The sequence below is a fragment of the Natrix helvetica genome (assembly GCF_964273705.1).
Source record: "Natrix helvetica genome assembly, chromosome: 3".
Lineage (NCBI taxonomy): Eukaryota > Metazoa > Chordata > Lepidosauria > Squamata > Natricidae > Natrix > Natrix helvetica.
This window is the reverse complement of record NC_138549.1, coordinates 39,491,163-39,510,504: the sequence shown is the minus strand read 5'-3', so window position 1 is coordinate 39,510,504 and position 19,342 is coordinate 39,491,163. Positions and strand designations below refer to the sequence as shown.

The 19,342-nt window shown below is 38.7% G+C and overlaps 1 protein-coding gene across 2 annotated transcripts in view; it reads left to right on the top strand.

The window, feature by feature from the left end:
• Positions 1-19,342, top strand: part of SLC9A7 (solute carrier family 9 member A7) — a 69,522-nt gene that overhangs the window by 10,384 nt on the left and 39,796 nt on the right. For both annotated transcript variants that reach the window (XM_081949528.1, XM_081949527.1), the window contains exons 2-8: positions 10,779-10,978; positions 11,744-11,821; positions 13,520-13,596; positions 14,450-14,562; positions 15,597-15,702; positions 16,265-16,406; positions 17,296-17,401. In XM_081949528.1, the coding sequence (XP_081805654.1) occupies positions 10,779-10,978; positions 11,744-11,821; positions 13,520-13,596; positions 14,450-14,562; positions 15,597-15,702; positions 16,265-16,406; positions 17,296-17,401 (822 nt within the window). The remainder of the gene's footprint in view (positions 1-10,778; positions 10,979-11,743; positions 11,822-13,519; positions 13,597-14,449; positions 14,563-15,596; positions 15,703-16,264; positions 16,407-17,295; positions 17,402-19,342) is intronic.

The following is a 19,342-nucleotide window of genomic DNA, read 5'->3' as shown; positions in this document are numbered from 1 at the left end:
CCCAAGCAATAAGAAAGTCAATAAGAAAGCCAGCAATGAATGCAGCAAGTCACTAGGATAGCTCTCCCCTACCCACTCACTGTCCTCCAAATCCTTCTGTTCTTGAATTGTGTCAACCACTCACATCCCTCTATACACCCTCCTCAAACCTGCAGAGCCTGTTCCACATGCCTACACCTGACCCCTACCTCTCATACATCCCGCTCACCCTCATGCATCCTCCTTAACACTTCTCTGCATCTCTATGCATCTCACTAGTTTTGGTTGTGGGAAGTCTCTAGGATGTTGCCTCACATAATTACTGTGCAATTGAGTTAACAATGGCAACCGGGACTTCAGGGATTGCCATTGCTAAGTGATGCAGTCAGATCCACCAACTTTGGCTTGGCACCTTGCTGGCATTCTACCATCAATCGGGGAATGGCAAGGGGAGCAAGTGGGCAATAAAGCTGTATGCCTTATTATGGGAAATTGGGAGGGGGGAAATTGACAATTGAGGAAGAACAGAGCATTTTGGAATCTGGTTTGTGCTGGTGTGCTAGCGTCTTCAAGGCCATTTGCCCTGAGAGTAAAATTTCACCAACCCAAACACCTCAGTGTTTCCCAAAACATCTCGGCAGTGCTGGATTTGCTACACATGGATGAGCCATGGGGGAAGGGCTAGGGGAAACCAGGGATTTAGTTCTGTATTGGCATGCAGAAATTTTAGATTCTGTTTGACTTTTAATAAAAGTTACAATTTATCTTTTTCCAGAGAGAATTCTGGATATTTTAAATTAGTCTAGTGCGGGAATAATTTCCAGAATACTGCTTTTTGAAGTGTAGGCTTCCTTTGGGAATTACAGTTAGCACTGTTTGACCATGTGGAAGAAGAAAGCAGCCATTGATGAGAACAGCATCTGCAAAAGATGAAGTAAGAGTAGGAGTCATAGAGAATGGCAATTCATGAAAAGACGGATTGTCTTGTTGTTTGTATGTTTAGTTGACAATCTCTTGCGTATGCAGTAAGGATGAAGTCTAATATACTTGGACAATTTGATAAACTTAAAATAATTGACTGCATTTAGGATATGTTGTTGAGAAAAAAAGAAAAGGTTTTGAAATGCAGTATTTGTTCTCCTGCCTATCACTGGCAATAATAGAATTTGCCTTGTGTCCTTGTAACTGTATGTGATGATGATGATGGTGATGATGATGATGATGATGATGATGATGATGATGATGATATCCATTCAGTTGTGTCTGACTTTTGGCCAGGTCTCATCACATCTTCTGATCTTGTACTACTTCTTTACATTTTTCTATGATTTCGTTGCTGTCAGCTTTGATTAGTCGGTGACTAATAACAACCTATATAAACTTACTGTATGTAAACCATAAATATACGAACATGGTGATAGAGCAGTTAGGCCTTTCAGCAGATGTCCAAACTGGAAGACAATGAAAGAGAATAATAAATGCATCATTAACTTTTCTTGCAAGCAACTGGGAAAGAAATTTTAGGTAATTTCCTCCTTCAGTCTCATTCTTAATCAGCAAAGTGGAAGCAGATAAAATTTCTGTCAGAACTCTTGCTGTAGAAGACAGATTCTCTCGGTTTTCAATTTATTGGCCCAATGAGAAATTTCCCACTTAGAAGGGGTATTTGGAGAAGGTGTAAGCAGAGTGGGCATCTCAGTGCACACAATTCTATATGTAGCAACAATTTTAAGAAATCCAAGTTCCTCGCAAGTGAAGAGACAAGACGGCATAAATCACGTCTTCAAAAATTTGTAGTGCATTCATTTATTAAATGGGGTATTCAATAGTCATTTTCCTTGCAAAAAAAAGATCACCATTTGGCAAATTGTACTTTGAGGTGGTGGACGGACAAAAACGAACTGTTATACAATGCATCTGGCTACAAAAAAGTGACTATTACAAACTGCATACCTTAGACCAGGTAGGCAAGATGCTATAGTGCAAGCTTGTGGTTGTGCTAGGTGTCTCAGGGCCTCCCCTACCCCTGAGGCACCCAATGCTCCACTTAACAACCCACACGGTCACTTAACAATTACAGTGGGGAGAGCTGGGATTGAGGTCATTAAGCGAGACAATCACATTGGTACCTTGTTTAATGACCAGTATGATTTGTGACAATAGTTGAAAGGCTCCATTAGGATCATAAATGGAGGACTACATGTAATACTATGTCTGGTTCTTTAGGATAACTCATTCCCACCATCAGTAGGTGAACAAAGTTCACCCATTGCCACAAGATGCAGTGAGGGTCATCAGTTTGATTTGACTAAATCCATCAAGGTATAGGATGCTTAAGTCATGGCAATATTCTGAATCAGTGTATGGTTTGAGGGCAAGTTGCTGCAATGCAGACTAGATTTCCATTTTGATTTAACTATAATTAACTATGAATAAAACATAATTTGTACAACATACTAGGACAGCAATGGGCAATCTTTTAATGGATAAGGGACATACTTTGGTTTGGGGGAGCTGAAAAACAGATAGGAATACATCATTTCATTTAAAAAAAGAAAAGAACTATGCCTCGTATCCTTACTTTAGAGTTTGCCGGATAGTTTTTATGTGTTTCCTAACTCAAGGTGGCTCAATGGCTAAGACACTGAGCTTGTCGATCAGAAAGGTCGGCGGTTCGAATCCCTAGCGCCATTACTTGTCCCAGCTTCTGCCAACCTAGCAGTTTGAAAGCATATAAAAATGCAAGTAGGAAAATAGGGACCATCTTTGGTGGGAAGGTAACAGCGCTCCATGCGCATTTGGCATTTAGTCATACTGGCCACATGACCACGGAGACATCTTTGGACAGCACTGGCTCTTCAGCTTTGAAATGGAGATGACCCCCTAGAGTCAGGAACGACTAGTACATATGGGCAAGGGGAACCTTTACCTTTAATTCAGAATTATAGAAACTGAGACCAGCTTGGTGAAGGTGCTCTGGGTATTGTACATGCAGCACCTTGTTCTAAGGCATGATCTGCTCCTTTGAATTTGGCTTCCCATTGTAAATCCAGCCATAGGGCACTGTGCAGCTGGTTGACCTGAAGCTTTTGGACTTCTGTATGTAAACTAAAATAATGGAATGAACTGTCCCAGCAACTGTGTAATAAAACATACAATGCCAGGAGTGGTTAAATGCTATATGTTGTTTTAGCAGGTGTTCAACAGTTGTAATATAGAATGTATACTATTGAAACAGTGTTATTTTAAATAGATAATAATGGAATGAATGAAAGCCGAAAGCACTTTGTAAGTGTGATTGACATATTCCTTCAGAACAGGCACTCTATGTAAGTTATATTGACAGTATTCAGGTTACCTATCCTTAACACATTAATGAATCTCTGCATTTTGTTGTCCTTGGATAGACAGCTTTTAACATCTCTCCAGAAGTTTCTGTACTATTGAATCTTTTGCATAAGTTGGGATTGAAACTGACAGATATAAATGGATGAAAATGTGTATTCCATGATGTACGAAGAAGATTAATGATATGCTTGAGATACTTTCCGATAGTTTATTACTGGACAGTGAAATATTTTGTTATAGTGCTATGCTTTTACAGAATGAAGAAGGCACTGACTCAAATCCATTTTGACAGACTTTCTTAAGTATTACTTTAGAGTAATTAAAATATTAGTAATATTATATTATGGTGTTAATGTTTTTAAAAAGGTATGCTTGAGAGTCAACGGAACATGATTCATATAAAAAACCTGGGCCAGAAAGTTGAGGAATTTTCTTTACTACTTCTCCTGCCACTGTCCTACAAATTCTAGGTAAACCTTCCTTCCCCACTTTAGTGCTCTCCAAGTGTGTTGGGATCTTCAAGCAATGGAAGAGGTAATTTGCCTGATGCAACTTGCATCATAACATTATGACACTGTGGTACAGTATATGTATTTGTGTCCAACATCAGGCTGCAAGCACACAAGGTCCTATTTGCATTTGTGCCAGTTTTTTTGTCATTTTAATCGTAAAATAAAAAGGTGCTTTCAATTGAAACTACAACTCCCAGAACCTCTAGATCAGTGTTTCTCAAACTTGGCGACTTTAAGTCCTGTGGACTTCAACTCCCAGAATTCCCCAGCCAGCTATGCTGGCTGGGGGATTCTGGGAGTTGAAGTCCACAGGACTTAAAGTCGCCAAGTTTGAGAAACACTGCTCTAGATGAAAGCAAAATCCAAAAGCAAGAGAACATTAATGTGGGGAAGGAGATTTATAGTACAGGTATTCTTCAACTTACAACAGTTCATTTAGTGACCATTCAAAATTACATCATCACTGAAAAAAGTTACTTATGACCCTTTTTCACACTTGGAACTGTTGCAGCATCCCTTTGGATGCTTGACAACCGAGTCACATTTATGGCAGTTGCAGTGTCCCAGGATTACGTAATCATCTTTTGCGAACTTCGGACAAGCAAAGTCAAGATTCACTAAACAACCGTGTTACTAACTTAATAACTGCAATGATTTACTTAACAACTGTGACAAGAAAGGTTGTACAATGGGGCAAAACTCAACAGTTGTGTTGCTTATCAACTGGGGCTCAATTGTGATTGTAAGTCGAGAACTACCTACCTTTCTGGATCACTTTATAGAATTAGATGTTGGTGGCAAAGGTTTTTGATCTGGTTTCATATGTTCGTAGAAGGTGGAGATTGTACAGTGAAATTTGTATGTGTGACAGAACTCAAACTTGATCCAAGATTTAATTATTAAAACTTTCTAATTCGAGGATAAGGAAATCTTCCTTTTTTTCCTGAGATCCACTGTCAGTTGGTGATTCAGAGGGTCAAACTCAAAAGTGGACGAGGCCACCCTGTTCTCTTCTGGTCTATTCATATTTGCTCTCCCTTGCCATAGATTAGAAAAGGAGATAATCTGAGAAAATAAGAGATTGGGATCAACAAAGGAAGGCAACAGTCACACAATCAATCAATCCATACATACATACATACATACATACATACATACATACATACATACATACATAAAATCATTACAACCTAAGCAAGTTACATATATCTACTTACCTGGATTTCAGATTATATTGTAGAGAAGATCATTGTGATTGGGCATACTTTTCTTCAGTTTTTCATCCTCGTGAGAACAATAGTTTCGGTGTCATAGAACTTAGGCCAAAGACTATCTCGAGACACTGACTGTTGTGCTACTCAAACATTGCATCTTGCATCTTTTGTCAGAAGTTTACCCACAAATAAAAAAAATGTATTGACTAAAATATTCTATACATTATTCTGCATTTGAGACATAAAGAAATGCTTGAAGTTTTCTTCAGATAAAGTACTGTTAACCTAATAACTTAAATTAACTTATTCCTTATAATGGGGAACAAAGGTGAGTTCTGATATATTAATATTTCCAACTCAGGGCTAACTTGCCCAATTGTAAAAAAAATATCAGCATTTAGGGTTTTTCATTCTCTGAGGATTTGGTGGTCAAGACAAGCCAAAGGAAAGTAGTATAAATAATATTAACTAAATTCTACAGTGCTTTGATTCAGATTGGATTTATCTTGTTCTGTGGCTTTTTTCTCCACTATAAAATTGAGCTTTGTAAAATAGTTACCGTATTACATTTCTAAAAATACCTAAATCAGGGGTGTCCAAACTTGAGAACTTTAAGACTTGTGGACTTCAACTCCCAGAATTCCCCAGCCGGCTGGCTGGGGAATTCTGGGAGTTGAAGTCCACAAGTCTTAAAGTTCCCAAGTTTGGACACCCCTGACCTAAATAAATGGATGTGCTATTTATTCAATTCGTGCAATTAAAATACATGCTTTTGAAGAAAGAGAAAGCCTAACAATTCTTTCATCTTTCTTAGTTGCTGTTTGAGTTAGAAGAATGCCTTCAAGAGAATAAGGTCCCTCTTAAGGTTTATTGGTTTGTTCCGTCTTTAATAAAGACAGGTATCATTTAAATGTTTGAAATGTGAGACATCAGATTTAATCTCCGGGCAAACAGAAGACTCCTGTTTGATATTGGATGAATCATTGATGGATTTCCTAACCCATCTCAGAGGAAGGTTGCTGTAGAGATGAATGCTGATAGGGAACAAAATGAGTTGTTCCAAGCCTTGGAGGAAACCAGGAGTAAAGTTCAAATTGCAGCTGACACTGTGGACAGCAAATTCCAAGTTTCATTACTTTTTAAAAAATAAAATGCTATGATTGCATCCAGCTTTGGTAGCGAATCCTACTCTTGGAAATAATGAAATCGATCTAAATCTGATCTTTTTGTAAATGCAAAAATGTTTGCATTGTGATATATCAATTTTGTTGTTATCAATATTGTGATAAATTTGACAATGATAAATTACACACACAGGTACAAAATAATTTAATTAGGCTTGAAGTTTTGTACTCTGACGATGCGATGCCAGCTACAAGTAGTCCACAATTTGCAACTAGTTAACAATGGTTCAAAACTATAACAAACTTTGAAAAAGTGACTTACAACCTGTACGGTCAGCGATGAGCATCGCTCCACCCCCATGGTCATATGAACACAGTTCCACCCTTGGCAACCAGCTCGCATTTACAAGTGATTGCATTGTTTTATGGTCACATGATCACAATTTGCAATCTTTTTTTGTTGATTTCTGACCAAAAAAAAAAACACAACAACCCATGGGAAAGCTGAATACACCTAAGAACCATGTGATTCCCTTAACTACCACTGTACAAATTATTGTAAAACCAACTTTGACTTATGATCACAACAATGGAAATTTTGGTCCCCAATTCTGATCATAAGGACTATCTGCACCTTAGATCTTTCCTGAAAGCGGATTAGAGATCATTTGCATTTAGTCAGCATGTAATTATTGGCTGCTTTTGTACAATGTAAAACAAGGCTAACCATTTTATGACGAATGCAATGTGGGAATGCAGCTACTTATGCAGCTTTCTTGGCAAGACTTTTGAAAGTAGTTGCCATTGCCTTTTTCCTAGTGCTGAGAGAGAGGAACTTGTGCCTAAGACAGAACTAGAAGTCAAACCTACCTGTTTCCTATTTCAGGGCCTTTAACAATTACTACAAGCTGGTTCTCCAAAAAGTATAGGCATGGTGCTTACTTTTTTGAACAATGTTTATTTGCATTTTTCTTTAGAAAGCCATTGGTAATTGAATCTGACAATAAATATATGTGCTTTGGGTGTTTGTTGATGCTCCAATATATACTTGAAGTCCCTGTTATGTGCCAAACTCTCATCATAATGCTGGGCATCTACAGAATATATCAGTGATATTATTGAAAGAATGAGGGTTTCATAAACCTGCGATCATACTCTTTTGCCCTGAAACATTTTATGTTGTACCTTAAGAACGCTCAGGATCTTGAGCCCTTCTCATTAATCAATTTACATCCCAATTAAAATGTTAGGAAGCCTAGCTAATCAAACTGGACATGTATTAGGTTTTGCTCCAGCATAGGCACAACAATGCTACCAGCAATAATTATTTTCTAGTTTTGGAATGATCTCAGGTCTGACCTGAAGTTTATTTTTAGGCAGTTGAGAAAAAAAAATTACCCATGTTTAAAAAACTAGAAAAGCAAATATTTATTGCATCCACGGATTGTGAATACTTCAAAAAAAATGAGGCATTCGAGTGGAAATGTGTGTAGTCATTAGGGAAATTATAGCTTTAGTATGTTGAAGAAACATAGTTTCTCCTTGACTAGAGATCAATGGTCCTGTTCTATAACAGGTTTATTTCAAAACCAGTTATTAAACCAGTCAAATCTCCTTTAATAGTTCTGACCACACATACCAAATTAAAGGAAAAAAATACAATTTGGGAAATATGGAACAAGGCTATGTTATATCACTGGCTCTTTCTCATATGGTTAGAAGGCATCAATAATGTTTGGAGGTTATGATGTGTGTTGCCAGGTCTTTGTAGCAAGTGCTCTGTTTTTTCAGCTGTAGGGTCTTTTCCAGCAAATTTGCTTTGAATAGATATGAAAGGTAGATGAATGGACCACTTTAAGTATTCCCACTACACAAGTTAATTAGTTTAACCCTGTGCATTAGTGAGTCCATTTTAACTGAAATTTAAATGGATTGAGTCAATGGATCCTTTTTTTTATTGACATCATCTTTACACCTCCCTCTGTTGATTTAATTAGGCATCTTATGGAAAGGAAAGTTTTTCACTTTGGTAGAAAAAGAAAGTGGGTTTAAGAGCATGATATACAGTATTGTAAAGATGGCTAAGTGAAACTTAAAGGTGGTAACAGACATCAACCCCTGCAAATGGGAGGAGGTGGGAGTGATGGTATTATGACATCACACAATGCCATGGATTATTTAATATGTGCAAATTACAGAATTTACATCATTTGTATGGTGATGACATCACAATGGCTTGCACCAGGCACCTGTTAGATAAGCAGTGCATAAATTCCCTGGCTTAGGTCTTTCAGAATTTTGTCCTTGTGATTAATGCGTTCAACTACCAGAAAGAAAGAAAGAAAAACAATTTTAAAGCCATTCAGCCATGAAATTCAGAGGGCTGGTCACTGTCTTTTTCCTCATCGGGTTGTTGCAACAATAACTTACAAACTACAAAGATGAATCCTGGTGTGTCACTTTCAGCCTCCAGAAGAAAGACAGGGTAAAAATACAAGAAGATAAATAAATGCTTCTCTTTTTCTCTACTTCTTTTACTTGGATCATTAGTTTTATAAGATGGTTATTTAATAAAACCTGCAGAAATATATTTCCTGTTTTCCTTTGGAAAAAATCCTAATAGTTCACGGTTTTTTACATTGTCCCTTTTTAGATATGCTTTTTTTTAAAAAATGTTTTTACAATGAAACAAGGTTCTCATTGATTGGTTTCTGTTTACTTTGGTGCAAACAGGGATATCAAGCAACTGGAAAGATTAATTCCCTTCTGTGAATTGCATCATCCTGTTGTCCTTGTCATCTACTTTTCCTACCTCCCTCTGCTTCCCCTATTGAAGACCAAATACAAACAGAAAGACCGGTTGAACAGGAGAGGCCATGAATTTGAACAAACCTGCCAGGTTATGTGTAGAAGCCAATCTCTTCTGTCAGTTCAGCAGAAAAAAGCCTCAGGTGCTGCCAAGATAACAAATGTTATCTTTTCAAGCACTGGTTGGGTTTGGAAGCAAAAGGATATTCCTTCTCCTCAGCTGTTCATTTCTGAAAGTGAAAGGGGCTGCAGAGACATGCTGAGCTAATACTGCCATCCTGATAAACCCCCTGTGCCACCAAAGGGCTGCTATTTGAGCAGAGTAAAGGCTGCCTTCACTCTATATATAGGGTTTCCCAGTGGCTGAGATTGATTGATTGATTGGCTGAGATGCCTTTGTTCTTTATTATGTAATCACACTTCTGCTAAAACACCTATGAAGATAGGCCTTGAAAAGTTAACTAACCAAGAAACCCAGCCCACATGTTGGAAGTGTGCAATTAAAATGGTCTCTTACAGTGGCAGTTGATTGCCTTAAGAATGCTTGCCAATACGACAAAATGAGGTCAAAATAGGTAGAGTTCCATTATTCCACAGGGCTTTATATGTTCAATCAGCAAGTCCCTAAAGCAGATCAGAAGTGAACTTCTGTGCAGATTCTAACTTTCATTCTCCCACGCTTCAGTCATTCATAACCACAGCCTTAAGGATTAGCACCATTTTCCTCCTGCTGCTCAAATTCTTAGCTTCAGCATGCCAGCAATAATTACAGAAAAATTCTAGGTTCAAAATATTCATCTGCGGTTCAGGTTTTTTCCCCCCAGAATTAAGTATTTTGGCTTAGATGCTACTATTCTGCTTTTATTTGCTTCTTCTGCAGGTGCTTTTTTGTGATCAAGTTTTAAAAGCAACTATTCAGAAAGTATTCTGAACGCTCTTGCACCCAGTATAAATATATCCAAGTCAAAATGTAGACCTATAATAAGATTTGTTTTGCTTTCCCTTCCTGTGTAGGGCTTTGGCAGAATGTTTAACATGATGAGAAGACTTAATGTACCAAATAACAAAACTATATACATTTGAACTTAGATTAAGGGCTCTTTAAGTGAGCAAACTGGTTATTTAATCCTGTCTTACAATACTTCTTTAAAACTAAAAAGTGGAATTCATTTTGAAGCTGGCAACTTGTCAAATCAACCTGCTAGTTGCTGGAATCGTTGCAGAACCCAAGATGCTAAAAAAATGTATTCACTTCAGTTTCCAAATTGATGCTTAATTGCTCAGTGTGTTTTGGGTTTTGGCCAGTGAATTGCTCAAGCAAAAATCAGATAAAGATAGGACATTTTAAGGATCAAATGCTTACATTTTACGTTTTCTTTCAGAACTTCTGAATGGTTTGGTGGTCATCAGAAACTGCAATATACTGAATCAAAAAAGAGGGTATGAATCCCTGCATAATGTTTTAGAAAAAAATCTAGTATGTTTATGGACATGAGATTATTTATAAATAGAATTTCCTCATTTTCTAAATAGGAATTAAAATGTCAACATATGGCAGCGCTGCAGTTCTAAAATGATGCCCCACTGAACCTATTAAGCTTGCTTTGCACAATGCTGTGATTATAGTTGTACTTACAACGATGAGAAAAATATCTGTATACCTATTCTTGTGTAGAACACGAAAATGAATATAAAATGTAATCAGTCAATTACAAATCCTTCTTAATAATAAAACATGTAAAAGCTTATATGGCCCCAGTAGGATGTAACTTGTGGTCCTATTTGTCTTTCAGGGTTGATTGTTGGAGTAATCTTGAGATATGGTATACCTCCTGCCGGTGGTCATGACAAACCTTTCAGCTGTTCTCAGGAAGACAGGGCTTATTCCACTCTGTTGGTCAACATCAGTGGGAAGTTCTTTGAATATACTTTAAAAGGAGAAATAAGCCCTGGAAAAATACACAATGTGGAACAGAATGATATACTGCGAAAAGTGAGAGTTGCCTTTTGTTGACTAAGGTTCCTTTCTTACCGAACGGTACCATTTGACCCAATATTTTTTCAAGGCTGAAAATATGAAATGCTATGTGATCTTTCCTAGAAGCAGGATGCAGTTTATAGTATTGTTCAGATACAGTAACAGCCCATCTCTTCTGCATTCTGTGGTCCTTAGGCATGATTATTGATCTTTCCGTAGCAATTTGGTAGATTGTCTTCTCTCCTCCTACGACCTAGGGTACTTCCTTCAGATAATCTCAAAACTCAGGGTGTGTGCAACATACACTATTAAATACTTTCTCACAAGTCATGATGTGGTTTGCTTCTTCTTTTATTTTTTTTTATAAATCAGGAACTGAATGTAAGGGGTAGATTATCCAAAGCCACCTACCCCTATCCATATCCTTATCCCTAATAAGGATATGAATCAAACTTATTTTGTTCAGCTGCTGGTTGTATTACTAACTGTGATCTCAGTATCTGAAGGAAAGCCACCATTTTGCTGTGTGCAGCCTGTAGGTTAAGTGAAACTTTTGTTGGGAAAGTTAAATGGTTGCCTGAATCATCTTGCAAAGTGGCACACACACTTGTGAATTAGAGCTATGTAAGAACTTCTTGCAATAAAATCTGTTTCCTGAGGCAGATATCGAAGTAATAATTTCAGAAAAATAATTTGAAAAACAAGTCATGAGAAACTATCAAAAATATAGCCAAATAGACATTTTATTCAGTAACATATTATCTCTCTTTTTCTTTTAAGGTAACTTTTGACCCAGAAGTATTCTTCAACATCCTTTTGCCTCCCATTATTTTCCATGCTGGCTACAGTTTAAAGAAAGTAAGCTTCAAGTACTCTTATTTTCACAATTGGGATTTTCATCTTGTCTTCACATAAAATTGACTTTTTCTTATATTATGTTTCAGTTTGAAAGGTTGACTTTTGGAAACTACTGAACTGCTAGAATGGCATGTTCTGCAGGAGAAATTGATCATGCTGGAGTTCACAGGAGTATTCTGTTCTTTAATTTGTAAATTGTTCATATCCCTACTATAAATTAGTTACAGTTATCACCTAACTATCTGGCCACTCACTTAACTTCCATTGGCTGATGTTCAGACCTCAAAATTTATTGTAATCTCAAATAGTGTTCTTTAGGGTATCAACCAAGGTCTTCCAAGTTTTAGAAGGTTGATTGGGTTATATGGGAATAAGATGCTCTTGGGATGTTTTCAAGCTACATAACCTGTATAGAAATTTCCATATAGTCTTCATGATGCAGGCCATGTCTTACGCTGAAAGTCCTGCAGTTTATTTTCATAAGAGTAGTTCCACTTAGAAAATAAGGCAGTCATCATCTAAAAAGCATTCAGAGAGATCTAACATGGTAAATGATAACCATTTTATTTTTTCCTTGTCTCTTAAAGAAGTAAGATGTGTGTTTATAGTATACAGTTAAGAAAGCTGCTCAAATAAAACAGATGCAAAAGTCTCTATTGTTTTTTATGATTATCGTGAGATATTTCACTATAACCAGTGGAAATTAGGGCTTTAAACTCAGCCACAGCTGGATTTCACTTAATACTTTCTTCAGTTTTTCCTTTTACATAAAAGCCTGCCATTCTTTTTTGCAACCTGGTGTGCATGATAGCTGCTGCAGATGTTTTGTGTGCCTGTACATTTGTGATTTTTTTTTTAGTCCAGAGATAAAATTAGAATGATCACATATCCGTTGAAACTGGTGGGCTAGATTTCTTGAATATTAAGGTAGGAGACTGGATATCTTTAGCAAGGATGCATTCTATATTCTCACCTATATTACTTGCTTTGTTCTAGTTTTTGTTTCATAATTGGTAAGAAATAAAGGATGAAATTATAATATTGTAATTTGCCTACCCCAGAATGACTTGTAAACCCATCTGGGATTGTAAACAGATTGTTATTAAGATTCCTATTATCCCATATTATTCCATTCCATCTTAGCATGATAGGCCTGCATCCAAAGTAGATGAACCCTTGTGGCCTGTAAAGCGTTGATAAATATTCCCCTACAGCCGTTTCCTCCACCACAGATTCAAACATGACAAAGTCATTTTCAACCATTTGTGTTAGTAACTGGATTGTTTGTAATTAACTTGCATGCTCACCGCTCGTGCAAATGGAGCTGTATGCTCATTTGCCCACCACACATGCAGAGCCATCCCTTCTTCCCCCTCGCCAGTCCGCAAACCTAAAAAGATTGGGGAACTCTGTTCTAGAGGGTTAACTTATGAAGCAAGCACTTCTCCATCAAATAACTTCCTTTTTTTGACATAGCCTGACTCAGCCCTGAATGGACACCCTGAGCTCATTATATTAAAAGATAGACCACCGAAATGATTCAGAGATGATTGATGTTCTAACTAAAGCCATTCTGTTCTCTGGCCGGCGTTTCTGCACTCACATTATCAAATGTACTCTCTTTTTTTGAGTTTAGCAAAAATTCTGAAGAACTCCTTTTTGCAACTAATTCACTTTTTTCCACCCCCCTCCCTACAGAGGCACTTTTTCAGAAATCTTGGATCAATTTTAACTTATGCTTTCTTGGGAACTGCAGTCTCTTGTTTCATTATTGGGTGAGTTTGAGTATTGCAAATACTTTTTAGGCCTTGTGGGAGATAATTTTGGAATCAGCTGATTCAGTAAAAGAGCACACAAGACACGATATTTGGCAAAACTAACAGTCAATACAATTTTTTTCTCAATAACAAAGGTTACATTTTGGTTACCTTTTAAAAATAGCTTTAAAGTAGTTTCCTCGCACCCCCCTTTCGTCCCTCTCTTTCTATGTGTGATGTGTATGAGAAGAATCAAGGGCAATGTCGCCCTCTTATTTATTTGCATTTAATGAAAAGAGAGAGGTCATGAATGTAATCTCAGGCCCATCCATTTCATTCATGTAGCCATATATAAATTAAGTTATATACTACAATGGTTAGAATGCAGTATTGCAGGCTACTTCTGCTGACTGCCAGCTGACTGCAATTTGGCAGATCGAATCTCGTCAGGCTCAAGGTTGACTCAGCCTTCCATCCTTCCGAGGTAGGTAAAATGAGGACCCAGATTGTTGGGGGCAATAGGCTGACTCTGTAAACTATTTAGAGAAAGCTGTAAAAAGCACGTTGAAGCGGTACATATAAGTCTAAGTGCCATTGCTATTACTTGGAAAACAAAAATAGCTGTATATTTTTTTTAAAAAAAGCATAGCAGACTAAATCTAAAATAATGTGGTTTTGTGACCGTTTCATTGTTGTTTATATTTAATATTTCTCTACATGGCATTTAATGTGTTTTATTATATTTTACTGAATTTCATGTACTGTATTTTTAATTCTGTGTAGGACTGGAAAATATCTAAACAAAGCCAGAGAAATAAATGAAAATACCGAAAAAAATAATAATGTTTCCTTGCATCCTCTTATTCTGCAGGAATCTAATGTATGGTGTGGTAAAACTAATGAAGCTGGTGGGACAGCTTTCTGATAAATTCTACTACACTGATTGCCTTTTATTTGGAGCCATAATATCTGCTACTGATCCAGGTACAAACTTCAGTTCTTAAAAGTAGGTTTATTTATGGTTGTAGCATGTTTTCATTTGTGGTTCAATTACCTTATAATTGGCTGGGTTCATACAGTGTGTAAGGCATAAAGCAGTGGTAGTCAACCTTTTTCTACCTACCACCCACTAATGGATCTTTCTTGATGGAAAAATTTCCTTATTGCCCATCAGTTTTTGCGCAAGTGCGGAATATTTTTTAGAAAGGAGTGCTTTTCCTTTTTATCTCATTTTTTTTATCTTCCTTAGGGCTATGTACAAAAGTAAGGCTGAACAATTCTCTCCTGCCTTTTCTTTCTCCTATTTTGCAACTGCTCTGCTCCGCTTCTGTCTGTCCCTGCTAACAGTTTCTACTCCTCCCCTTCCTCTTCCCACGTGTTTGCAACTGCTCTGCTCCGCTTCTGCCTGTCCCTGCTAACAGTTTCTACTCCTCCCCTTCCTCTTCCCACGTGCTTGCTTGTGCACGCGCTTGCGCTCGCCTGCCCACTCGCACAAAAGGAGGTTTTAACCTCTGAAATCCCTAACGCACACATTCTCGCGCGCATTAGTTCAAAAGGAGGTTTTAACCTCCGAAATCCCCACCGCCCACCTGGAATCCCAAAACGCCCACTAGTGGGCGGTAGGGACCAGGTTGACGACCCATGGCATAAAGCATACTCTACGTATGCAGTGGTTTCACAAACACACTAAGCAAAACAAACAAGCAAAAATGTGTTTGGCTTAACATGATGTGTGAATCAAACTAATAAAGTACAGTTACTTTGCAATAAATTTAATACATACAAATCAAGTTAACTATTTATTATAATCATAGACCGGCATAATTCATGTAAATATAGAAATTGCAAAAATGCTTATAAGTCATTTCACTAACACTCAACCTGTCAATGGCTTTGACTACATGTCAGTATTGCAACATGAAAACATTTCCCTGTATAGTAAATGTAAAGAAAATAAATTCTATAAAGAATTATATACAATGTTAAATCTTTTACTCTTTTTTGTTTCCTTATTTTAGTCACCGTCCTGGCAATTTTTAATGAACTTCATGCTGATGTTGATTTATATGCACTGCTGTTTGGAGAAAGTGTTCTAAATGATGCTGTTGCTATTGTACTATCTTCGTAAGTAAAATGCTCAGGGGTTTTGCTGTGTTTTGTAATGTCAGTGTGGGGACGTCATTGTATTTACCTGGAGAAATTGGGGACATATGCAAAGGTGAAATCTATTTACATTCGCTACCGGTTCGCAAATGTGAACGCTCACACATGCAATCTCCGCGCATGCGCAGGATCTTCACAAAGTGTCAAAAACGCATGTGATGATGTCTGGGCAGGTGGGCGGAGCCAGCCACCGAGTGCGCATGAAAGGTAAGTAGAACAGCAGGGAACGGGTGGGGGGGGGGGAAGAAATCTGTTGTGCCACGCAATTTAGATTAGCTGGAAAGCAGGAAATCCTGCTTTCTAGCTAATATAAATCGTGCGTCACAGCTGATCATCGGAAATACCGGTTTGCCTGAATCAGTAGCATTTTTTTTACTACCGGTTCAGGCGAACTGGTCCGAACCGGTAGCATTTCACCCCTGGAGAGATGACTAGGTGAGAATTGCCTGATGTCTAAAACGATGAATGATGTAGGATAGATTTTTGGCTCATTGCTATTTCTCTTTTCCTTCTCTTTTTGCAGTTCTATTGTAGCATATCAACCCACTGGGGAAAATGCCCATGCCTTTGATGCAGCAGCCTTTTTTAAATGTGTGGGTGTCTTTCTTGGAATCTTCAGTGGTTCTTTCATGATGGGAGTAGTGACTGGAATTGTGACAGCTCTTATATCCTTCTCTAAAAATGCCTTCCAGCTGTTTGCATGTGCAAACCAAGTCCTAGTTTCCCTTTTTGGCACAGGCAACTTGTTTTTCTCTTCTTTGCACCTCTTGTCTCTGGAGAATTGTGGTGGGTAGCATATAATCTTCTAAAGCTGCTCTGAATAAGGGAAAATTTTGCACCACAGGAGAGTTGATTTAAGAGACAGGATCTATTGTGTGTCAAGCCTAAGTCAAACTTTTCATTCAGATGAGGCTAAAATGAGAATATTATATGCAAGAAAATTTAAGGAGGAGGCAGATAGCAAAGATACAGAGGGATACAAGGAGATGAGAGGGATGAAAGGAATCCAGAATCTGTCCATTGTCCAAGCAAAGATTTAAGGTGCGGTGGCTCAGTGGCTAAGACGCTGAGCTTGTCGATAAGAAAGGTCGGCAGTTTGGCGGTCCGAATCCCTAGTGCCGTGTAACGGAATGAGCTCCCGTTACTTGTACCAGCTTCTGCCAACCTAGCAGTTCGAAAGAATGTAAAAATGCAAGTAGAAAAATAGGAACCACCTTTGGTGAGAAGGTAACAGTGTTCTGTGCGCCTTCAGCATTTAGTCATGCTGGCCACATGACCACGGAGATGTCTTTGGACAGCACTGGCTCTTTGGCTTTGAAACAGAGATGAGCACTGCCCCTTAGAGTCGGAAACAACTAGCACATATGTGTGAGGGGAACCTTTACCTTTACCTTTAAAAACATTTTTAATCTGGCTACATTAGGATGTCATGAGAATCAACAATTAACTGCATAGCTGTTCTACAATTCTGCCTCATCACTAATATCTTTGAGACAACTCTCAGTAATTCTTAAATCACATCTAGTCTTTGTATGGCCTTGACAAAATGTTCACGTGACAAAGTTTACCAAACTACACTGCTTTCCCTTGCTGGAGACAGCCCTTTTTTTCTTGATGTCATGGAGTACATTCTTGTTGGCTGAAGCTTGTGGTTTTACAGGTAAGGCGCTTTTATAGAAAAGAAGAATCTAAGTAATGTCATGCTGACATAGCAATTCCTATTGTTGGAACACTATAATTGTTCCTGTCATCAGATGTGTATGTTTATTGTTAAGATAAGTAAATTAATTTATTTTTAGCAACTATTCCTGCATGGAGTACATAATTGAATAGACTTCTGCAAACGTTTTGAATTCAGTCTGGGCTTTGAATCATGTGCAAGAACAAAATCATAGTACTTGCTCTCAGTATCTAAAGGCAGTGGCATCTTTTCCTAGAACTGTGTGTGGTTGGCTTAAATATGTTTTGAACTGATACTAGATTCACACTGATTTGCCTGAAAGCATCGTTAGAATATTGAATTTGAAAAGATATGCAATCTATAATTTAGTTCCTTGCCCTTATCCCTACATCAAAATAAATGCTAGAAACAACAGTGTCTACTTTAATTGAGAATGATTTTTGCACATTTCTTAATATTTTGATGATGTGTATGTTCCTGGACTAAGTTGCCTTAATTTCTGTCCTTTAGTAGTGTTACAGAGTTCAAAATTGGCTTGAATTGTACAAAAATAGGAACATCCTTGTATATTTTGAATTGGCTACTGTACCATAAGGCAGCTTTTGCTAATCAGATATGCAGACCAACACCCAGAATGCTAAGCCAGCATGACCATTATTGAAAATCCTGGTAGTTTAAGAGTTTTTATTTATAACTAGCTGTACCTGGCCATGTGTTGCTGTGGCCCAGTCTGGTTAAATGGAAAAGAAAGAAAAGAGAAAGCGCAAGTCCCCCGGCAGAGGTGGCCCCCACATGGAAGTGAGCCACGTTGGCCCCTGCAAGAGCCGCCACAGAGGACGCTACCACAGGCTCCGGCCTGGCCGAGCTGAGGAGGAGGAGGAGGCGGGCGCCGCCCCGACCCAGCTTCCCTCAGCGGTGGTGGCGAGAGGAGGCGGCCGGCATCCCCTGAGAAGGAGGAGGAGGAAGGAGCCGCCCCTGGTGATGCAGACACGAGGCAGCCCCTGCTGGCCGCGGCCCCATCCAGAGACACCATTGCCGCTGCAGTCGCCACCTCACGGGCCACCCAGCGGCCGCCCCGCTGCGCCTCAGGCTGACACCGCCGCTGCCCCATTGGAGCTGCCTTGGCGAGGCTGTAGCTGGCTCCCTGTGAGGGGGGTGGAGAGCGTGTGCAGCCGGCCGGGCTGAAGAGATGCTCCGGCTCCACCTCCCCTGGAGCTCCACTGGGCTGGGTGGGGGGAGGCCGGCTTAAGGGTGGGAGGAGGCAGCCGAGGGATGGGGCAGGTGCTGCCCCACCACAGACAGCAAAGGCCTGGCGGGAGGGGAGGAGAGAAAGGGGAGGGGGAGGCCAAAAGGCTTCGGTTCCCCTTGGTGGAAATGGCGAAGCTCGTCAAAGGAGGGGTGGAAAGGGGAAAGAGTGCAGCCGCAGCCCAGCCACACATATAAAGGGACCGTCGGGACGAAGCTGGAGAGAGGCCGAACTGTTCCGAATATACTATAGTCAAGAAATGAATGCTATGGTATAGCATGTGTTGCTTTTACGTCCAGCAGATGGCGCTGGTTTTCAAAACATGTTTTTACAAAAAAACATGTTTTTTCCAGTCACAGGTGTGACATTTATATAATATATGTATATAAAAACATGCGCGTAGTCAAATGCAACGTTGTGTCAAAATTTCAAAGCAATCAGTGAAGAACTTTCGGAGATTTGAGATTTTGAACAAACAAACATTACATTTTTATTTATATAGATATTCAGATTTTCTATTTTATAGATTTGTCATTGGAAATACATTTTTAGACATTATTATGGAGACTGTAATTTTTTGAAAAGCAAACTCAGAAGTTCCAATCAGAGCCAGAAAAGCTGAAGTTGATTCCTTAGCTCTGTATTTTGTTTTCATTTAAGTAAGATTGTTAACA